Source organism: Poecile atricapillus, chromosome 12 (assembly GCF_030490865.1).
Source record: "Poecile atricapillus isolate bPoeAtr1 chromosome 12, bPoeAtr1.hap1, whole genome shotgun sequence".
Lineage (NCBI taxonomy): Eukaryota > Metazoa > Chordata > Aves > Passeriformes > Paridae > Poecile > Poecile atricapillus.
Genome location: NC_081260.1, coordinates 10,009,001 through 10,028,239, shown reverse-complemented (window position 1 = coordinate 10,028,239; position 19,239 = coordinate 10,009,001). Strand labels below are relative to the sequence as shown.

At 38.4% G+C, this 19,239-nt stretch overlaps 1 protein-coding gene across 5 annotated transcripts in view; it reads right to left on the bottom strand.

Annotated features, from left to right (window-relative positions):
* TENM1 (teneurin transmembrane protein 1) overlaps positions 1–19,239 on the bottom strand; it is a 234,956-nt gene that overhangs the window by 106,786 nt on the left and 108,931 nt on the right. For all 5 annotated transcript variants that reach the window (XM_058847817.1, XM_058847819.1, XM_058847822.1 and 2 more), the window contains 5 exons: positions 18,275–18,474; positions 16,819–17,029; positions 13,507–13,608; positions 12,271–12,465; positions 9,175–9,375 (listed from right to left, as the gene is read on the bottom strand). In XM_058847817.1, the coding sequence (XP_058703800.1) occupies positions 9,175–9,375; positions 12,271–12,465; positions 13,507–13,608; positions 16,819–17,029; positions 18,275–18,474 (909 nt within the window). The remainder of the gene's footprint in view (positions 1–9,174; positions 9,376–12,270; positions 12,466–13,506; positions 13,609–16,818; positions 17,030–18,274; positions 18,475–19,239) is intronic.

Genomic DNA, 19,239 nt, shown 5'->3' with positions numbered 1-19,239 from the left:
AGAGCCATTCTACATGGACAGATAGAAATCCGTTAAGCCTGGAGAAGCTTCAGGGTGACCAAACTGTGGCCTTCCAGTACCTGAAGGGAGCAAGGAGGAGGGAGAAGAATGGTGGAAAAGGGCTGCAGTGACAGAACACAGGGAAATGGCTTCAAACTGAAAGAAGGTAGATTAAGATTAGGTATTAGGAAGAAATTCTTAACTCTGAGGGTGGTGAGTCACAGACACAGGTCGTCCAGAGAAGCCGTGGGTGCCTCATCCCTGGAAGTGTTCAATGCCAGGTTGGAAGGGGCCCTGAGAAACATGATCTAGTGGAAGATGTCCCTGTTCACAGCAGGGAAGTTGGAGGGTGCCTTTAAACCCAAGTCATTCTATCACTCAATGAAACACTGAATCAACTAAAATAAGGCTTTGGTATGTGTGTTCCCAACAATCAATCTGTATTACAGGAAAAACTATTGTGAGAAATCAAAAGTCATTACTAGCTTTTAAGTAACATCTCAGGTTCACAGGCAAAATCAAAAGCAGATGAAGAAGCTGGCCTTGCTTCCTCCCATTTTAGCACAAATAAACAGTTCCTTGGACAAATTCTGCAGTGAGGCATAACAAGCTCTTCCCCAAAACCAAGGAGTGTGGCCTCAGTTAGCACAAGTCCCACAGTGCTCAGCACCTGCCCACAAACACTGTGTCCATCCACACACAGGAAGCAAATGTCCCTGGTGCACACAGCTGAGCCTGTGCAGGTGAGTAGAGACACAAAGCAGTTCCCAGTAAATAAACCATAACTTCCTCTGTGTCAGCAGCACAAACAGAAATAGCAGCATGCATCTGGCAGCTGCTGATCTGCCTGAGTGCTGCCAAACCAAAGGTGCAGCTCATGACTTGCATTTTTTCTGTGGAGCCTGGTACCAGCTCCTCAGAGCTGGCAGAGGTGCCACCAGGCTGGCACCTTCTTCAGGGCATTTTTAAATTCCACATATGACATGTGAACAATCGTGCCATGTGAACAACCAGCTCTCTGCACTCTGTCAGAAAATAATTCTGGATTATTGGTGATAGACACTATTTTAACAATCTGTTTATAAAATAGCCAAGGCTTCCTGGACTGAAGAGTGACATACCCAAGTGTACACGGTAGCTACAACACACATGAAGTTTTTGACCCCAGTGCCATTAAAATATTCTTGAATAATTATTATAAATTTAGTTTTATTTAAAACATATTACTTGAGTCAAAACATTTAAGCCAATGTCCTTAAGGAGGGCAGAGACTGGGAAATCCTTGTATGTCTACAGATATAACCCTTGCAACAACTTAGAAATGCAGTATGTAGGGAAGTTCTCATAGGCTTTTACCAATAGCAATTGCCTATTCTCAGAGGAAGTTAAAATTCACAGACTCTGCTGTGTAAATATGTTGAAATGATAGGTACAACACTTACCATAACAACCAAAAATACTAAAAATATCTGGTTTTTAGGGACTGATACAACACATTTTGCACAATAGATGTTCCAAAATTCACTGAAGGACAAAACCTCTAGTTGTTCTAGTGCTCTTTTGTACCCTTGCTCTAGCAATTCCCATTTGTGCTTTTTCAGCTGTGAGGTAATAGAAGCTCACTCTAACATAAGAACTCTCCTATAAAAGACAGTGGTATGGATAATTTGTGAGAGTTTCATCTTTGGATTTGGCTTAGCAAATTAGAAGTGGAAGATTTCCTATGTAATTTCTTTTCTGTTGCCCACCTGAGCTGCTTTTCCCCCTGCACTGCAGCATCCACCAGCAGAACATTACCACAGCTTCTCTACTTCAGAGTACTCTTTTACAAAGGGTTATTGTGGAGTACAAGTCTTCTGTAGTCATAATTTTCATCTTAACATTTTCTTGACTGTTCATGAAAGAACTTTCCATCCTATATCCTGTCAGTTGTTTTAGCGTGGTTCTTAATCCCTGTTCAGTAGATTGACACCTGTGTCGGTGGTAAGGTTGAGATGTAAAAGAGGGATCCAGGCATTTAACTACAAACATACACCCTTAAACCCCTTGCTTACCTTACCTAATTCAAGGGTCCTTGAACCATTTTGGCACCTGAGCTGCTACTAAAACCCCAGGTTTACTCACCTGCTACTTACTCGCCAGGTTTTGGTACTAGGTAATGAAGCATCTCTATGTTAAGAGCACTAGTTTTGCAATCTGCAGGACCTTGCACCAGTGCTGCATCACTCTCCTGAGGCTGGCCTAGCACAAAGCACAGTGAGAGGGACATTCCTGACAGGATGGACCCCCTGTAGAGGCACAATGCCATGCAGACAGAAAGGAAAGCCTCTGTCAGCTACCCAGAATGGAGCGTAAACAGAACCATTTTGCCATCACCAGAGCAATTTGGGTATCACCCTCCTGGGTAAGCCAGGAGTTGCTGAGATAAAAGCATCCAAAACTGGGTCTGTGGATTCCACCCTGTGAAAAAAGTAACACCTTGCTGTAGATTAGACTAGGCTTTACAAAAACTGACTTAACTAAATTGCATTTACACTGGAATGAGGAATATTTCCATTAATTGCTGAATGAGGTGCAGACAGCAATAGATTAAGAATCTTAATTTTCAGGAAGAAAAAGGAAAGGAAAGGGCCATTATTTTCGGCATCTGCAAAATAAGCAGCAGTCAGCTGAAAAACACTCCATGTTTCCTCACTGTATATCTCATACCCTCAACTTACCCTATTTCTTGAATCAATACATTACTACATCAGGTATTTTTGGTTCCTTGTGGACTGATTTAAACATGTAGGATAATTAATTTTTATTGGAGTGCTTCTTCACTGCCTTAAATTTCTCATGTTTTAAATTCTGCAGCAATACATATTAAGTGTTCCAATCTTTAACTAGAATGTTTTTAATAGAAACCTTGCTCACCAGATACATTCTTGCAAACTCTTGCAACCCTACAGGAGATACAAATCAAACTAGTCACACACTTTTTTTTCTTTTCAATGAAATATACAGTAACAGGGAAGAGTCTTTCTACAATGTTAGACAATGTACAGCTAAGAAACTTCAATCACCCTTTTAATTAGCAGAGCAGTAATAGGCAAAGCTCCTCACAAATTACAGAAAGAGGACAGTTAGATGAAACTAAGTAAGTCCATAATTTCTTATGAACAAAACAGTGGCAGACGTTTCTAGTATAATTAAAAAGTTCTTGAGATTTGTCTAAAATAGGGAGCAAAGGGGAAGCACCAATGTGCAACTGAGCAATCTACAGAAAATGCACAACATCACATCATGTACTGAGCATATTTCAAGGCTATTTTCACTACCACAGGCTCACTGTAGTCAACATCCTTGTCCTTGGTAAATGAGAATGACTGACACCCATACATTGCAATTCCTTAAACCTGAAGAGTTTCTGATTATGATGAAATGAGTTCACCTAATTATTTTTTCAAGTTGCAGTTTTTGATGTTTAATTTTGAAACCTATTTGAGATGTCTTGAACTATATTAATATACTTTATTATGCCTTCATTTCTTTTTGAAGTACTTTACCGTAAAAAATGCAGACTTCTAATGATTTTTAAATTACTCCACTTTGCACATACCAATTTACAACAATTACAACATTTTGCATTTTTAAAGCACTTCAGTTTTAGAGAGTTTTTTTTTCTCCATAAGATATCGAAAGAAGAGGCTGCTGATTCATTTTTACCCTTTGTAAAATTACCACCAATCTTGCTAGGAGAGCTTGTCCAAAAATAGATATGCTAAATATATACCATCTCCATATAATCATTTTAGGATGAATGTTTCTGTGACTAAGAACTGCCAGTATTCTTTTCCCAATAATAATTAGGTTGCTTCAGTGATATAAATAGATTCAGTGGAATTATGACAAATGTCCTGGAGTAAGGGGACAGAAACTGGCCTACTTTGTCTGAATAGATTCTAAAGAAATGAATGCAGGACAGGATGTCAGAGGCATCAGCTCTGTCACATATTTCTCAGTCTATAATATTTTAGGCACAGTGTTGCAATTAATTAGTGACTCAGGGCTGTATTCTCACCTGAAACACACTGGGACTGCACTGTGTCACCGCAGTTACACTAATTTATGCAAGGCTCTGCCCCGCTGAACAACTCTGTCATCCATTTTCTCTTGATATATCTCTCCCTTAATCTCAAGGCTCCACGTTAAAGGTGTCAATCTGAGAACAGAAGATGAGTTTTTTTTGTTCAGTTGATGCTGCACCTTCAATTAGCCAGAGCTTCCCTTTTACCTGACAGGAGCAGTCAGTACTCACGAGTTTGATTTTCTCTTTCTGAAAAGCACAGCCTAGACGCCTCAAGGGGAGATGACTCATTAACATCAAAGTATTTTGGGTGACAGCTTATAAATAAAGCAACAAAGATCCATAGACAGTAAGTAGAGAGACGATTACACAGAAGTCCTGGTGACATTAAAATAGTGTAGTATCAGTCTTCCATCCTACTGACTGTGCCATGTACCGGCAGCTCACACCCCTACTGCACAGGCCAGCTGAGATGTATGCTGAAGGTCTGACTGATAGTGGATTTTCATATACTATTTTAACAGGGTTCAGCATGGTGTAAAGATGCTGAGACTCTGAAATACTCCAAGGATGACCTTTTTCACTACAGCTGGTTTTCACAAAACATATTATGTAATCAGTCTGACTTGGAACAAAATCTGAAACTTCTGTTCTCAACACCTCGTAGAGGCAGGGGAAGACTAAATGAGAAGTGGAACTCAGTCTCTTGTGCATTTCTCTTGGGCACATCTGCTGTCAGATGGCTAAACTGGTAATGGCTAAATGTCTTTGAGCACTTTGGTGTGACTTGCCAAAGGAGGACAAAAGCAGGAAAAAACTAAAATTAAGTGGGGAAAGTGGCAAACAAGATAGCAACAAATTAATTCCAAAACAGAATATGTTCCTTTGTGTTGTGAGGATTATGGATTTTTAATTTCAGTGCTTTATATCAGAGAAGCATTTGTTTTTTCACAGGCTAATTATTAGAGAAGATGAAATCACATTTTCTTTTTTTTTAGGATGAGCTGAAGCCATTTCAATACTTAAAGATGACCTATTTGCCATATGGTTGGTGCTTCTGCTGGGAACATCTTGGACAATGTAGAACTGTAGCAATGCTGGTGCTGTTTCTTGTTGTCTTGGAAACACTTTGAGAATTAAAATGGTGAAAGACAGCTCTTCTCAGAGATTTCTGTGGATCTCTGCCTGAGAGCAGCTTAGCTTGACCCTGATGCCTGTGCTTCCCTTCAGGCAAAATGGACCTAACTCCCCTTATCCCTTGCACAGTCCAAAGAATACTGCAGAAAGCAGGACAGATGACTGTTCGACGGACAGTAAGTAAAACAACTAAAGAATTAAAATTTGTTCAGAAGAAGACACTGGATCTCTGTGTATTTCAACACAGACTCCACCACAGGTAAAGGATGCAAGCAATGTCTGCCCAGGCCAGTAGGAATGGAAGAATCAACTGTATTACTTCAATAATGACTGCAAGCTAGGGATTCTTACCACTGGAATTGTAACAGCTGTGTCCCAGGTACAGGACTTGGAGGAACTCTGCTGGAATAACTCCATGTGGCTCCTCTGATTTCTGACACTGAGTAATTTTGAAGTAGTGGAAGCCATAGCTTGTTTTTGACCCTCAGCATCCAGGCCAGTTGGCAAACTGGCACAACAGGCTAATCCATGTACCTCATGGTAAATACAGGTCAGTCTATAACCATATAGACAGTTAGAACACTTTGATCTTTGATCTTGTCAATATAATAAACCAAAGACAGACAGAAGGTACTTCTTAAATTTCTTCTCTGGATCACAGGAGATGATATGGCTGCAGAAAAGACACAGCAATGTTGTTTTGATTGGTGTAGCTACAAATCTGCCAGAATCTCTCCAGGGTGAAATTCAGTTGATGCTGCCTAAAGAAGGCAGAATAATCAGAGGTGTATTATCTGTATGTTTGTAGTCAGCTGAGAGGAAGAGCCTTTACAAAGATGCCAATAAGAAGCAAGGCAAAGTTTAAATGAAAACCATGTCATCTCTGGGAGAGGTAAATTGAAGTCTGAGCTAACAAAGGAAAATGACTTTTCATGGAAGTTCAATATTGTAGGGTAGAAAGAGGACAAATATATCTGAAACAGATATCCAGCTAAGGATATTGAAAGGATGGATCTTAACAGAGCTGAACAAAAAGCCAGCCTAAGTTGCGTCCTACAAGCAGTATAGGATTAGCAATACTAAGTGGCTGAACAACTTTCAAGTCATATTGAGCTGCTTTTATTGAGAACCAATTTAAACACAATGAAAACATATCCTGACAGCTGCTTTGGAGTTCTGCAAGAGGATTTTCTGGCCCTCAAGGGATGGCAATTGTCCAGAAATAACTTTGGAAACAGCAGGAGTATCTGGAGGTGGTGCAGTGGTATTGGGTTATGACAGTCCACAGGTCAGAACAGAGATCAGGCTGGACAGTGGAAAGGACTTCAAATAATCTGCCTTTCACCTCACAGAAAGCAACATGATAGCAAGACTTCGCAGTTATTCAAATTAGGAGTGGAAGGGGAACTTTTTAGCAGAGAGGGCTAGACATAATTGAAACAATTTATCTAGGAAATGGTAGATTACCTTTCCTTTTCAAGTCTCTGTATGAAGCTTCACTTTCAATAAACTAAACAGAAACTATGAGTGTCAAGCAAAAACTGAAGGATGATTGTTATGTTTTGGTAATGTTTTACAGAAAATCCAACAACATGAACAACATGGTCTTTTCCAGCCTGAAAAAATCCATGAATGATTCCAGAGCTCAGGCTGGGCCCTCAAACATTGGCAATTCTTAAGGACAGGCATGGGTCACAGTCACTCTTCATCTCTCTTCCACCCATACCAATTCTTGTCTTTCCCCAGTCTGCCACTTTTAAAATGGAAGTTTATATCATTTGAGGAGCTAGAGATAGGCAGGTAGGGAAAGGAATCATAGAGGTGGCTCATCCCTCTTCAGGTTGGACTGCACTGTATCTGGAACAATACATTCAAAAACATTCTAGAACCTTTGCTCCTTCTCCATTTTTAAGTCTGTCAGGATATACTAACTTCTATTTTACAAATCACATGAAACTTGATATAAAGTATCCTTGTATTTTGAAAGTATTTGGAATTTGCTGGGGAACACAGAAATCCTCAGGACAAGAGCCTATATTCTTCAAGGTGCTACAGAAAGGGAAATTTTCACAGCACTGAGAATGATGTGGTACAGAGATGGTAAAGTGCAAGGGTTTGAGGCAGGCTGCTGGTCTCTCAGTTGCAAAGCTCTGCTGTTGTCTGACTCTAAACAAACAGTCTGTGCTTTACCCATTTCATCCTCTTCATTGTACAGAACCTTGTGACTTTCTCCATTCACATGTGACAACTTGTTTATTGTGACCTTGTTAGTCCTCTTATGTTTCCTTACTTATTCATTTGATGTTTTCATTACTCACTAAAATCAAGCTTTATTTTCAACATGCACAGCAATCACTGATCCCAGGAAGAACATCTCAGGCACTAATGAACAACTATACTTCAGTCTAACACTCAGTGTACTGCCTAGAGCCGCCTCAATCTAGTCTAACACCTAAGAAGAAACATATATTTGAAAGAAGTCTGAAGCATCTGGCTTTGCTGCCTGTTGGTAGTTGTAAAAGCATTCTTTGATAACTCAGGATACAGTAGGGATGAAGAGAGGTACTTTCTCTACTGATGAAGGCAAAGAGGTTTCCTTCCAAAAATGTTCAAAACAGCTTTGGAGGTTATTATTAGCCTTTTGATTCCTCACTGAATATCTAAATGCCCCATGCAGCTGACACAACAGACCCATCTGAGACTAATATTGCTTTATGAGCTACAATAACATTGTATTAATAAAGAATTAGTTTGCAGTATTTTGTGAGTAAAAAATTAGTACATAGCTAACACCTCTCCTAATTATTTGTTTCATTAATGGAAATACTACTGTTATACTAAGCTTCAGAGAACATTTTCAATATGAAATAAAATACAGGATAAAAATGCAAGCAACTAGGCTTTTGGTGAAAACCAATAAAAAGTCAATTCTAATCAAAGCAGGTGCCATACCTGACAGTATCAGACTAAAACTCCATACATTAATTTTGGAGTGTAGAATAAATGCAAGGTCCTTGTAACAAATACTGAAAATTATTAGCAGGTAAATATTTTGTTACTTAAAAATTCATCATGTAAAGGAATATTTTATAAGTCCCCACTTAAATATCATAATCACACACTTTAAAGATCGGAGCAGAAATTCATACTGCTCCAAGTGCTCTTCTGAATGATGATTTCTAAGAGAAATTGGTGAACTGGACCACTGGCTGTATTCCACAGTATTCAGCAGATCTGTCACTTGCATCTATTCTCTACTGGGATGTGCTGCTTATCACGTGAGGTTCTAGCTCTGTGGGCTCTACAGGGGAAAAAACAGTAGTACCTACACTGGTAATGACATGCTCCATTACAGAACCAAATGTGCAAAGTGCATTCATTTCAAGAAAATGAAATTTAAGTGTATAAAGCATGTAGGAAATCCATTTAAACTCTTAATCAAGTTTAGGGGGATCAAACCTTCATGGTCCTCTAAGGAGGAAGAGAATTTTTATCCTAATGTGAGACAATTATGGTCTTTTTTGTTTAAAGATTTTTTTGACAGAGCTTTCTTACTCATCAGTCATTGTGTTTGGACTTTTTTTTAAAATCTACCTTCCCAGTCTTTCTCAGAACTGTGGATTCCCCAATTGCATGAGGTGCAATCCCTGACAGGTGCTCAGCAGCTCAGGTGAGAGTCATACTTGCCTCCAGTGCAAGTCAGGAGGTATCTGCCCTCTTGCAGGACTACTGTTTTCAATGTCACCCCATCAGGCAGAAACATTCTTGTCACAGAGAAAATGCATTTCTTATCCTTGGCAACTGAAAGCCAGCTGCTGACAAGCCCATGAAGTGCCATGCCACAGTACTCCTGGTTCACCCCCATCTTGTTTTTTAAATTGCTATTAGCACAATAACAGCAACTACATTCTTTCATGACTGCAGCAGAAAGCACAGGCAATGCTGACAAAGCCAAATGTCCATCATACCTGTGGAACAGTCTGGACCCGTCCACTGTGGCTCACAGCTGCAGAGTCCCGTGTCCAGGAGGAAGGTGCCGTGCCCTGAGCACTGCTCCTGGCACACGGGCAGCGCAGTCTCACAGTTCACCCCGCCCCAGCCCGTGGAGCAGTGACATTCCCCTTGGACGCACACACCGTGGCCAGAGCACATTGGATCCAGGCAGTCCTCTGGAAAGCAGGGAATATACAACTTAGAGCACAAAATTCACACCTTTGCAGTTATTTACTAGTGAAACACAGCAGGGATTTAGATTAATTTGATGATTTTTTTGTGCAAATACCCAACTGGAACAATATTAACAAACACAAGAGAAAACCAGTCTGTTAACTTCTGGGCAAAAGGATAAGTGAAAACAAGAAAAAAAGCAAGCACTTAGACTGTTAGAGGTCATATGAATCATGTCATGGATTTTCTCTTATTTTTAAAACACAGATTCCCAGGACAGATCAATTGGTCTAAGTTGGTGAAGTCTGTGCTTCAGTAGTAGGGCTGGGAAACAGCTGGAGTAATTAATTGTTATTTCTGTAATTGCGCTTTGTACTTGCATTTGGATATTTGTGGACTGTGTTTTATTTACATCTAGAAAAAGAAAGATTTATTCTTTCACCTTCCTATGAAAAGCTATCTCTATAGCTGAAAATTTGCTACAAAAAAAAAAGGTTATCCCCTAAGATTGAGTAGTGAATCTCTGACTCAATGCTTGCTGTAAAAAAAAATTCCCATACACATAAAAAATATGTGCTGCGCAATTGAAGGTTATGAACAGCTTCATAAAAGTCATAATGTACTGATGAACAATTTGCAAACAAAGAACTAAATTTCTTCTCAATTTGGATTAAACTATTCCTAGTGAAAAATTCAGGAGCTCTGTAGAGGAATTTAAATAAGCTGGTTAGTGCTGTATGGAACAACATATTCTTTCACAAAGCCCAAATACTGCTTTAACAAGACAGGTTTTAAGCAGAAAGCAGCCAGCCTTCCCTGGAGGCTGCAGGAAGACTGCAGAGCTGAAGGATCTGTGGGGTCTGAGCATGGGAAACAATTAGCCAGAAGTCTATCCAGGTTATATCATGCTTCAAACTGATGTAAAAGAGCCACTCTGAAAGTTCTGCTCTGTATTTCTCAAGTGTAAGCACAAGTACTGTTTTAACAATAAAATTAAACTGTAAACTTAACAAATAGTATCCTGTGCTATGGGAATGTAGAGATGTTTTCTGCTTCAGGAAGGGAAGGCTAAATACTTCAGACATAGAAATTAATGGCCTCCTGTTTATAGGACCTTTCAACCTAAAAATAAAGAAGCAAACTTCTTTTGAACTGCTTTGCCACCAATTCAACATCATATTTCAGGATTTATTTTGTATCTTTTTCAGCCTTCCAGGCTTGTGCACAGCGCAGTGTAATTCTGAGATGGAATCAGTGTTTCTGGACAATGCACATCTTGCTGTGCATAGGACAAAAATACATGGCAATTTTCTCTCATCCTGAGACACCTCTTTATTTTGCTGATATTTTAAAATTAATAGAGTGACTCCATTTTAGGAATGGTAATCTTGCAGGACAAATTTGAAGGACCCCCACAGCAATGCGTACATGCAGTTACTGGTGCTCCCTGAACAGTACATCTATTGCTATATGTGTTAAGAGCACTGCTATAAGACTAAATCTTGTTTACATATAATAAAATAATCTTAATTCCTGACAGAATTCCCTAACTACTGCACAACTTATGTTTTACAATACAAATTGAACAGTCATGTCAAGGACACAGTGTTACAAACACTGTTAAAAACCCACCATACTTGGTTACATACGTTTGTTCCATCCACCATAAATCTGTATTTCTACATAATTTCACCTTTTTTAAAAAATAAATTTAAATAAGTTTCTCATTAGAAAAATGTAATGTTTTCCTACTCTTAGCTTCAATAGCTGTCTGAGTACATTTATGTCAGTTTTTTCCCCCAACCATTTTGTAGGATCTCATTATGGGAAGAAACAAATCAACTAAAAACAGCAGTCAGCCTCTCACCATCTACAGGCTTGTTCAGCATCACGGCCTCACTGAGGAAATCTGTGTATTACTCGCTTTTTCCCATTTGGGTTTTCTTGGTTTCTGAAACTACCAACAATTGACTATGTCAGACGCATTCTCTTGATCCTCCCTTTAAAAACTAATCCAGGTATGTCAAATCTATCAAATTCATCCTGGACATTTTTCTGACTAGAGAATTCAAGCAACATAAAAAGCCTCTTGTGTGTGCTACTCAAAAGAATTACTGAAAATCTCTATAGCAGGAAGCACAAAGTATGCTGTCAGTAGCTCCAGGCTAAGGGGACTAGTGAAAAATCATCAAATCAGGGAAGCACAAGGAAGAGTTCTGCTTTCTGAGGCTATGCACAAGGGAAGAAAGTCAAAGCTGATGAGCTATCTCAGACATGCTGAGGGAAACAACTGCTTCTGTTTATAGATGAGGGTAGAGACACATCACTGCCATACCAGCAAAAATACAGTAGCTTCTTCTCACAGAATTTCCCACTTTTTGTTAGCCAAGCCTTAGAAGATGCCAGTTTAGTGCCGTGAGCAAAGGCTCCCAGTAAAATTGACATATGACAGCAGAATTACACAATATGTTCTGGTAAATTAACCTGTTTGCCGCCCTTTTGGCTTTATATTGTCAGAAAAATCTAAGATGTAACAGAATGGAAAAGGGAAAAGCTGCTTTGGAAAACTACCACATCATGTTTTGCTTAAATGATCTTCTGACTGCTTTACCCTGAGCTTTTGGCCAAATAAAAATAATTTCATCTTTTAAAATAAAAATGAGAACTTTATGTGATCAGTCCACTGGACTGTTACCAAGACCTGAATACCGTTATTTTTGAAAATTTTCTATCTTAAGATTACTTTCTGTGAGACAGGAAAGGTAGTTTTGAGCAAAACAGTACTGTTTCATAGAAAGCTGATCACATCTCTGTGAGTTTTTAACTACCTTAAACCATAGATGGAAATTAAAGACAAAAATCAACACCCCTGACTATAGAGAGGAAACTTCACAAACCTTCCTCACAAATCTCTCCTTTGTATCCAGGGACACAGATGCAGACACCCATGATACAGGTACCATGGCCAAAGCAGGTTGGATCGATACACTGCTCTTCTGGAACATCACACTCTGGTCCTTTCCAGCCATTTCGACACACACAGTGACCTTTCTCATATTCTCCATTTCCGCTGCACAGCACTGGACAGGAATCTGAAGAAGGCAGATTGGCCTTTTTAACATATTTACATAGATTAACATTTATTGCATTTATCATTCTGTAAAATTGCTTTTCCACTCCAGCTCCTCAATTCTTCATTTGGTTCAAGGCTTGTAACAGACTGAAATCTTTTAACTAGGTAGTGCAGCAGTAGTACAATGTCCTTGCCTCCTCAGTCTGGTTCTCTCATGTACCTTAATTTTGACCAGAAATGGGATAGCTTAGAAGACGAAAAAATCTCTCCCCTTGACTGGCCTCTGCAGAAAATTTGCAGGGATGCCTGAATTTCAGTAAGATTAGTATTTCTTTCCTGTGAACTGAAGCAAGATCCTGCCTTTTTCCTTTTTCTTCTAAGAAGACATAATATAATTAGAATCGTAGCCATTACTGATCTATATGTAAATCAGCAATGTGGAAGCTTACTTTTACAATCCAGTATCAATTTCGGAGCCAATTGAGCCTTAAAAAAATAAACCCTACATTTGAGGAGACATTGGGAAATCATGAGAACTTCTGGACATCACATACAGCAGATAATGGATAATACAGACAGAAATATCTGAAACAGAAGCTCACTTAACATGGTTTTTTTTTTTGCCTTAATGCTGGAAAACTGCCTCTAAGCTGCTTTAAGTTTCTTATCTACACCCTATTCATGTTAAGACCACAGAAGCATTTGATTTACTTATGTTTTCTCCAAAGCAAAACTGTTTGTGACTTTTAAATACCAGAAAGCATTATGCTATGCTAACACACCTACTAAAAAAATGTATTTTATAATTACAGACAGCATGCAAAGGTGGATGGAGGAACCTATTAAATTTGAAATTCAGGGAGAGAGAAGTGGTTGATCCTTGTTAACTTAAGTACAGCATAAAGAAACTTTCCACATGTGTGCTTGTACTGTATCTGCCATCTGGCTGGAAAAAGGAATTTAATCTCCTTTAATCACTTTGAATCTTTGCAAGCCCAGCAGTCACACACTATAATCATGATCCCTGTCATGCACCATGGGTCAGTTAATATGAGATTACCTTTTGCACAATCAGGACCAAGGAATCCTGGGAAGCAGTGGCAGTGGCCTGAGATACATTCTCCATTCCCATTGCAATTAGTAGAGCAGTCATCCAGAATTTCTGTTTATTTAGGCAATTGTGCACAAAGAAAAACATAAATTGGTTGAATCAAAATGAATGGCATCTTCACCTCACTCTGCAGGACATATCTCAAAATACAAATAGGTGCAGAAGCAGTAAAAAGCCCATTTTCATTCATAGGGAGCATAAAACAAAATTCCTGTTCAAGCAGCTTACAAATATTTATTAGATTTTTCTTGACAGCTTTGAGATAACAGGTGCATCATTTATATTACACCAAAAAGCTTTTAAAGTAAGTGTTCATGGAAAATTTACCACCATTAAAAGCACTGCAGGAACCTGAGTATTTGCTGAAAAACGTCCACCTTAAACACTTTCTTTTCTTGCTGAAGTAATTTGTTTGAAACCTGTTTATAGAGTAAATTGCCTTCTATGGTGCTTATTTGAACCATGTGAATTGAATCCCTTGGAGAAGGGCAGGATTTCCACTTCTATACAATCAGATAAACAAAAACATAATATTTTGTACAGTGATGAAATTCAATGTGATAAAGAACTAAACTAGATTTGAAGGAAAAAAACCCACCTTCGGTTCTGATCTTAAACTTTCCCATGTTTTATCAAACAGCTTTGTATATTAGGCCACTTAACTTCACACATCTGAGGAGAGGCTCCTATATGTACATGGATTAGCTAGTTGAAATTTATACACATATTTTCTACAGGAATGCAGTGGATTCACTGATTTATATGGATTTTCAATAAAGAATATGAAGTAAATTCAAGCTAAGATGATCCTGTATGAAGTAGGTCACTGTCAGAGCAGCTCCAGGACTCTGCAGCCCATGCAGGTGCTGGATGGGAGAGAGGCTCTGGAGCCAGGGAATGTGACTGCCCAATGGCCACATCCACTAACAAATATGGCAAAGTACCTCTGGCTATAGGAAAATGGGAAACTTGATGTCTTTCCCAAAAAAGAACTGAGGAAAGATAAGAAAACCCAGAACCTACAATTAATAGAAACAACTAATATAAGTGCACTTTGATCTGAATTATGAGCACTTAGATAAGGATTGGTTCTGAAAATCTCCTGTGGTTATTTGAATACATTCTTCTCATGCTATCCGTTTATGCTAAAGAACAGACATTTGATATGAATCTTTTCATCATATATCCATAACCTGTACACAGATGTCTGTTCTGAAGTTAAAAAAAAACCAGCTCATTTTTAGAAGGAAGTTTTTTTCACAGAAATGCTTTATATTACTGTTCATTATCAACTCTTCTATTGCTCTATGTGTGCATTTGCCTGCCTTCTCTCAGTTTTCCTAGAATCAAATGGCAAATGATCCCTACATTGACCTGAAATGAAGTATGAATGGTTTGAGAAGTTACTTCCCCTCAATGTAATGTCCAGTTTGGGCTACCCTTTATTTGGTTAACAGAAGTACTTGAAGCATGCTGAGTTTTGCATGCAATTTACCCTTCTTGGGAAAGTCTGATCAGAATTTCAGTAAAGTGTAAGAAAAATCAATTTTGTACCTAACTAGCATGGAGCGTCTTGAAATACAATCAAAAAGATAATGATGAAGGCTGGTTCACAGGAGCATTTGGCAGAGATGCATCCAAGCTCTGTTCTCAGGGTTTCTGGCCCTGGCTGATTCCTTTGCTGGCAGAGATGTCAAATATGACTCCAGACCAGTCTGAGTTAGAATAAGAAGAATGCCTCAAGGATTTTTTTTATTTTATTTTTATTTTTAATTTTTTTTAATGGAAATCCCCAAAGAAACAATCAAGTTATGATGCTTGAAAACTAGGAGATGAAGATACACAGGTTATGAAAACAAAATAGCTGGCTGTATTTTCAAATTCACCAGCAGTAGATTCTTGCAGCAGTGTGAACAGAATTTTTCCCAAAAATATCCTCTTGCAGCCATTTTGAAGATGAAGTACAAGGATTCCTGTCTGCACTGTGGCTCACATACTTCCCTCTTTCATTGTCTCTTCTGCTTATTGGCCACAGAAGGGATGGACAACTTTTTTATCACAAGCAACATGAATTAAACTCTGGCAATTAATTTCATTTTTTTTACTGGGGGGAGGGGGGAGTAGAACTTATGCTACTAAATGAAATGTTATTTAAACTCTTGTGTATAAACCCTGCTGTCTTACAATAACAAAAACAAAGGATCAGGAATTTGGATACGGGGATGGGCTGGAGTTTGGCCAGGTTTTATGGTCTTGGAAGAGCATCTGCAAAGATCCTTCATAAATTGCTTGAATCTTATTTTCTAAGACGGAATTGAATAACGGCATATTTCTTGCAGAAGTTTAACTTTTTTGAACAGAGCAAATATGAAATGTTACACCAGAACAACTCTATCTCAATTTCTACTTTTTTTCTTTTATGCAAGTCCTTCAGAACCTTGATATTTGAATCATACTGTCCTGCTCTGCAAGGTGTTTACCATGAAATAAAAATAGCATTCACTTCTTCTGAAGAGCAGATGGCACATCCATTACTAGTAAAGACATCTTGCTAAACATATGGTAGAACAGGTTAACTAAAGGGTACAGTGGTTAAAGTCTTACAGCAAACTGAGACTGTCATAAATACAACACTTTACCTAAATTTAAATTCCAAAAAAGCCCTATGTGCAAGGACTGCTCACTCACAACACCTACATCTGCAAACACTTTCCCACCTATACATGTTCAAAGGGCAGGAGGAATCTCATATGCAACCAGGACACTGCCTCCTGTATTTGTCCTCTGTATTCCAAACAAAATGATGCATTTGAATAACTGCATAAAACAACATCCATCCATCAAACACTCACAAACAAATCCACAAAAGATTTTTCAACTTTCAACTGACTAAAACACTGGAAATGAGAACTTAAAGCCTGGATAATTTTTGTAGGATTTACAGCCCATGTAAGTAGAGAGGGCAGATATCTCTTTTACTTGAAAAAGTACCAGAAATCATTCAAGCATTTAAGGTATCATATAAAAATCTTAACACATGAAAACTTCACCCCTAATTAATTTGATAACTTCCATTTTTTAATACACAAATGTTGCTACTTATCTAATATTGGCTTAGACACAATGTTGCTCCACTGAGGTTAATTAAACTAAGATGGAATAAAACATACTTAAGAGAATACTTAAGAGGAGCTGGAATACATAAAATACATCTTTGCAATGTAATGATCAGAATAACAATTATATTGTGATTGTTCTTACCAATAGCTGTAGTTAGTACAAACACTTGCTCTACTTTCTTTCCATCATTGTAGAATGCCATATGCCAAGCTCCTTGATCCATGTACTCGATGAAACCTGTCTCTTGCAATGAAGTTAAGATCAGGTTCCTGGGAGCTTGCTGAGACTCCTCTGAGTTTTTTGGTTCCTGTTTAATTAACTGTTTTCCATCCATCAGTTTTACAAAATCAAACTGAAATAATAATGAGTAAAAATTAACAACCTAGCAAATATTCATTAATCTATTCTGCATGTCTCCATTAAACATGAATAAACAGTTGAAATCTTAAGAGGAATTGCCCAAGTATTCACCAATGTGGACAGCAATTGCATAACCTAGTCAATTTAGCTTCAGTTTACATATAAAAAGCATTACTGTAGGTCAGAAACATGGCATCAAAACTGGCAGAGCTGTTTGCTATGGCAGGGTAAAATCAGACTTGCTGCACAAGATACAGGAGGTTTACTCCAAAAATTGTATCTCTCTAAAGGGAGTAATTACAAAATTCCCAAGGTGTAGTGCCTGTGCTATGCAGCTATTCATCTCAAATGCCAAGAGCAGATTAAAAACCTGTAGAACAACAGTTCTAGACCAGATTTTTAAATCCTTGCCCCTTAATATCACTGTCAGATATCAAAACCTAAATATACTTTTTATTTATATTTAATTTCAGTAATGCAAGCTGATGCTGACAACTTTAACGCCTGTTTACCTCAAAGCATCAGAGATTCCTCTGAATCCCTGTTCAAGAAATATATGTATTTCTCTAGAGTTTTTAGGCATTTTTATTTTCAGTAAAGTTCATTGTCAGCTCAACTGAAGATACAGATTCAATTAAAGTCAGTGACAGCTAAAAGTGCTTATTTCTAATATTAAAACTCTACTAAAAATTTTTGAGGTTAAAGTAGATGATCTCCAGTGGGCCATTATAAACAATGTGACCACCAGGCAATATTGTGTATGACTGCTAAACTAGGTTTTCTCTTGCAAAATCCCCAGGAGTAAGCACTCAAAAATAATTTTGACCTTAGAAACCAGAGACAGCTTTTTTCTTTTCTATTAACTCTTTATACTGACTGTATAATCTGTTTGTTTTAAGGGACTCATAAAAAGATTAAAGCATTTTCAGGTGAAATGGAATGTCATCCCTTGCACAGAAGATGCTGTATCTACACAACAGGACAGTGTGTGTCCAGCCTCCCAGACAGTCACATCCCTGCAGTCACAGCTGCTGACCTGTCTGGTACAACACTGCCCCTTCCTCTGAGAGAGCACAGCCTGAGGTATTGCTAGAGCTCAGTAAAAGAAAAGGGTAACCAGACTGTGGTTACAGCCAGTCCCTTCCTTCCTCTCTGCTTTCAAAGTGTGTTGTGAACACTCCTGTCCACTGCTGTTTAAAAATATAAGTATGATAGAATCAGGATAATTTCCAGTTACCTGAGTGTGAGTAGGTGGGATGTTTCTTCTGCCATAAATTCCCAGTAGAGAATCCTTTGCCAGTGAAATGTTAAATTTCAGGTACACGGGGTGATGGATGGTAATTTGGAAGCGCCAGAATAAACCAGGTGGGATGGTCTGCATAACCTGTGCTCCAATCTCTACTTCTCCTGTGTCTATGGCCTGGCCCTTCTGAAACACTAATTTTCCAGAAACAAGCAAATAGTTGAGTATTTACACTGTGTGAAGAAAGGTATAAACATGCCTTAGATATATTGGAATATACAAAAATCAACTTCTAACACCAATAACTGCATTTTTTATTCAACAAGTTGGAAAACACAAATGAACATGCACAATGTATTTCCAACAGCAGGTGTTATGGGGTATTTTTGTAACGCTTTTTGGCTTTTTGCTGAAAATCTTATAAAACTGTACAGATTACGAAAAGGTGGAACTGCTGCTGTGTACTGATGTGCTGTGATGGTCTTTGCCCATCAACTATGCAAACAAAACACATTCAACTGTGAATACACAGAGTGAGGACAGTGGGAAATTATTCCTCTGGCACATATTTCAGACAGCTGCTGAAGGGACATTGCAGAAGCTACACAAATGGACCCTAGTGAGGACAGAAAATCTGTCAAATCTGGTAGTTCAGAGCCCCTGTCCAAAGCTTGGATTTCTATTAATCACCATTCCTAATGGTTTTATTATGGTAGTGTTAATCTAGTCCTGGAGAAATAAAGAACATTTCTTCTGGCTTGGTCTTTCTTCATGAAAGTGTAATAGGGGCATGAGGACAGAGAAAGGCACTCTGAAGACAAAACTGGCATAATTTCATAATGCTGAACAATAAATTTTCAGACATCTATCTAAACAATATGTAACTTCACACATGGGTGAGAGAGCACTGAAACAAAAAGGGAAATGGAATGCATAAGGCTTTGCCAAACTAAATTGGA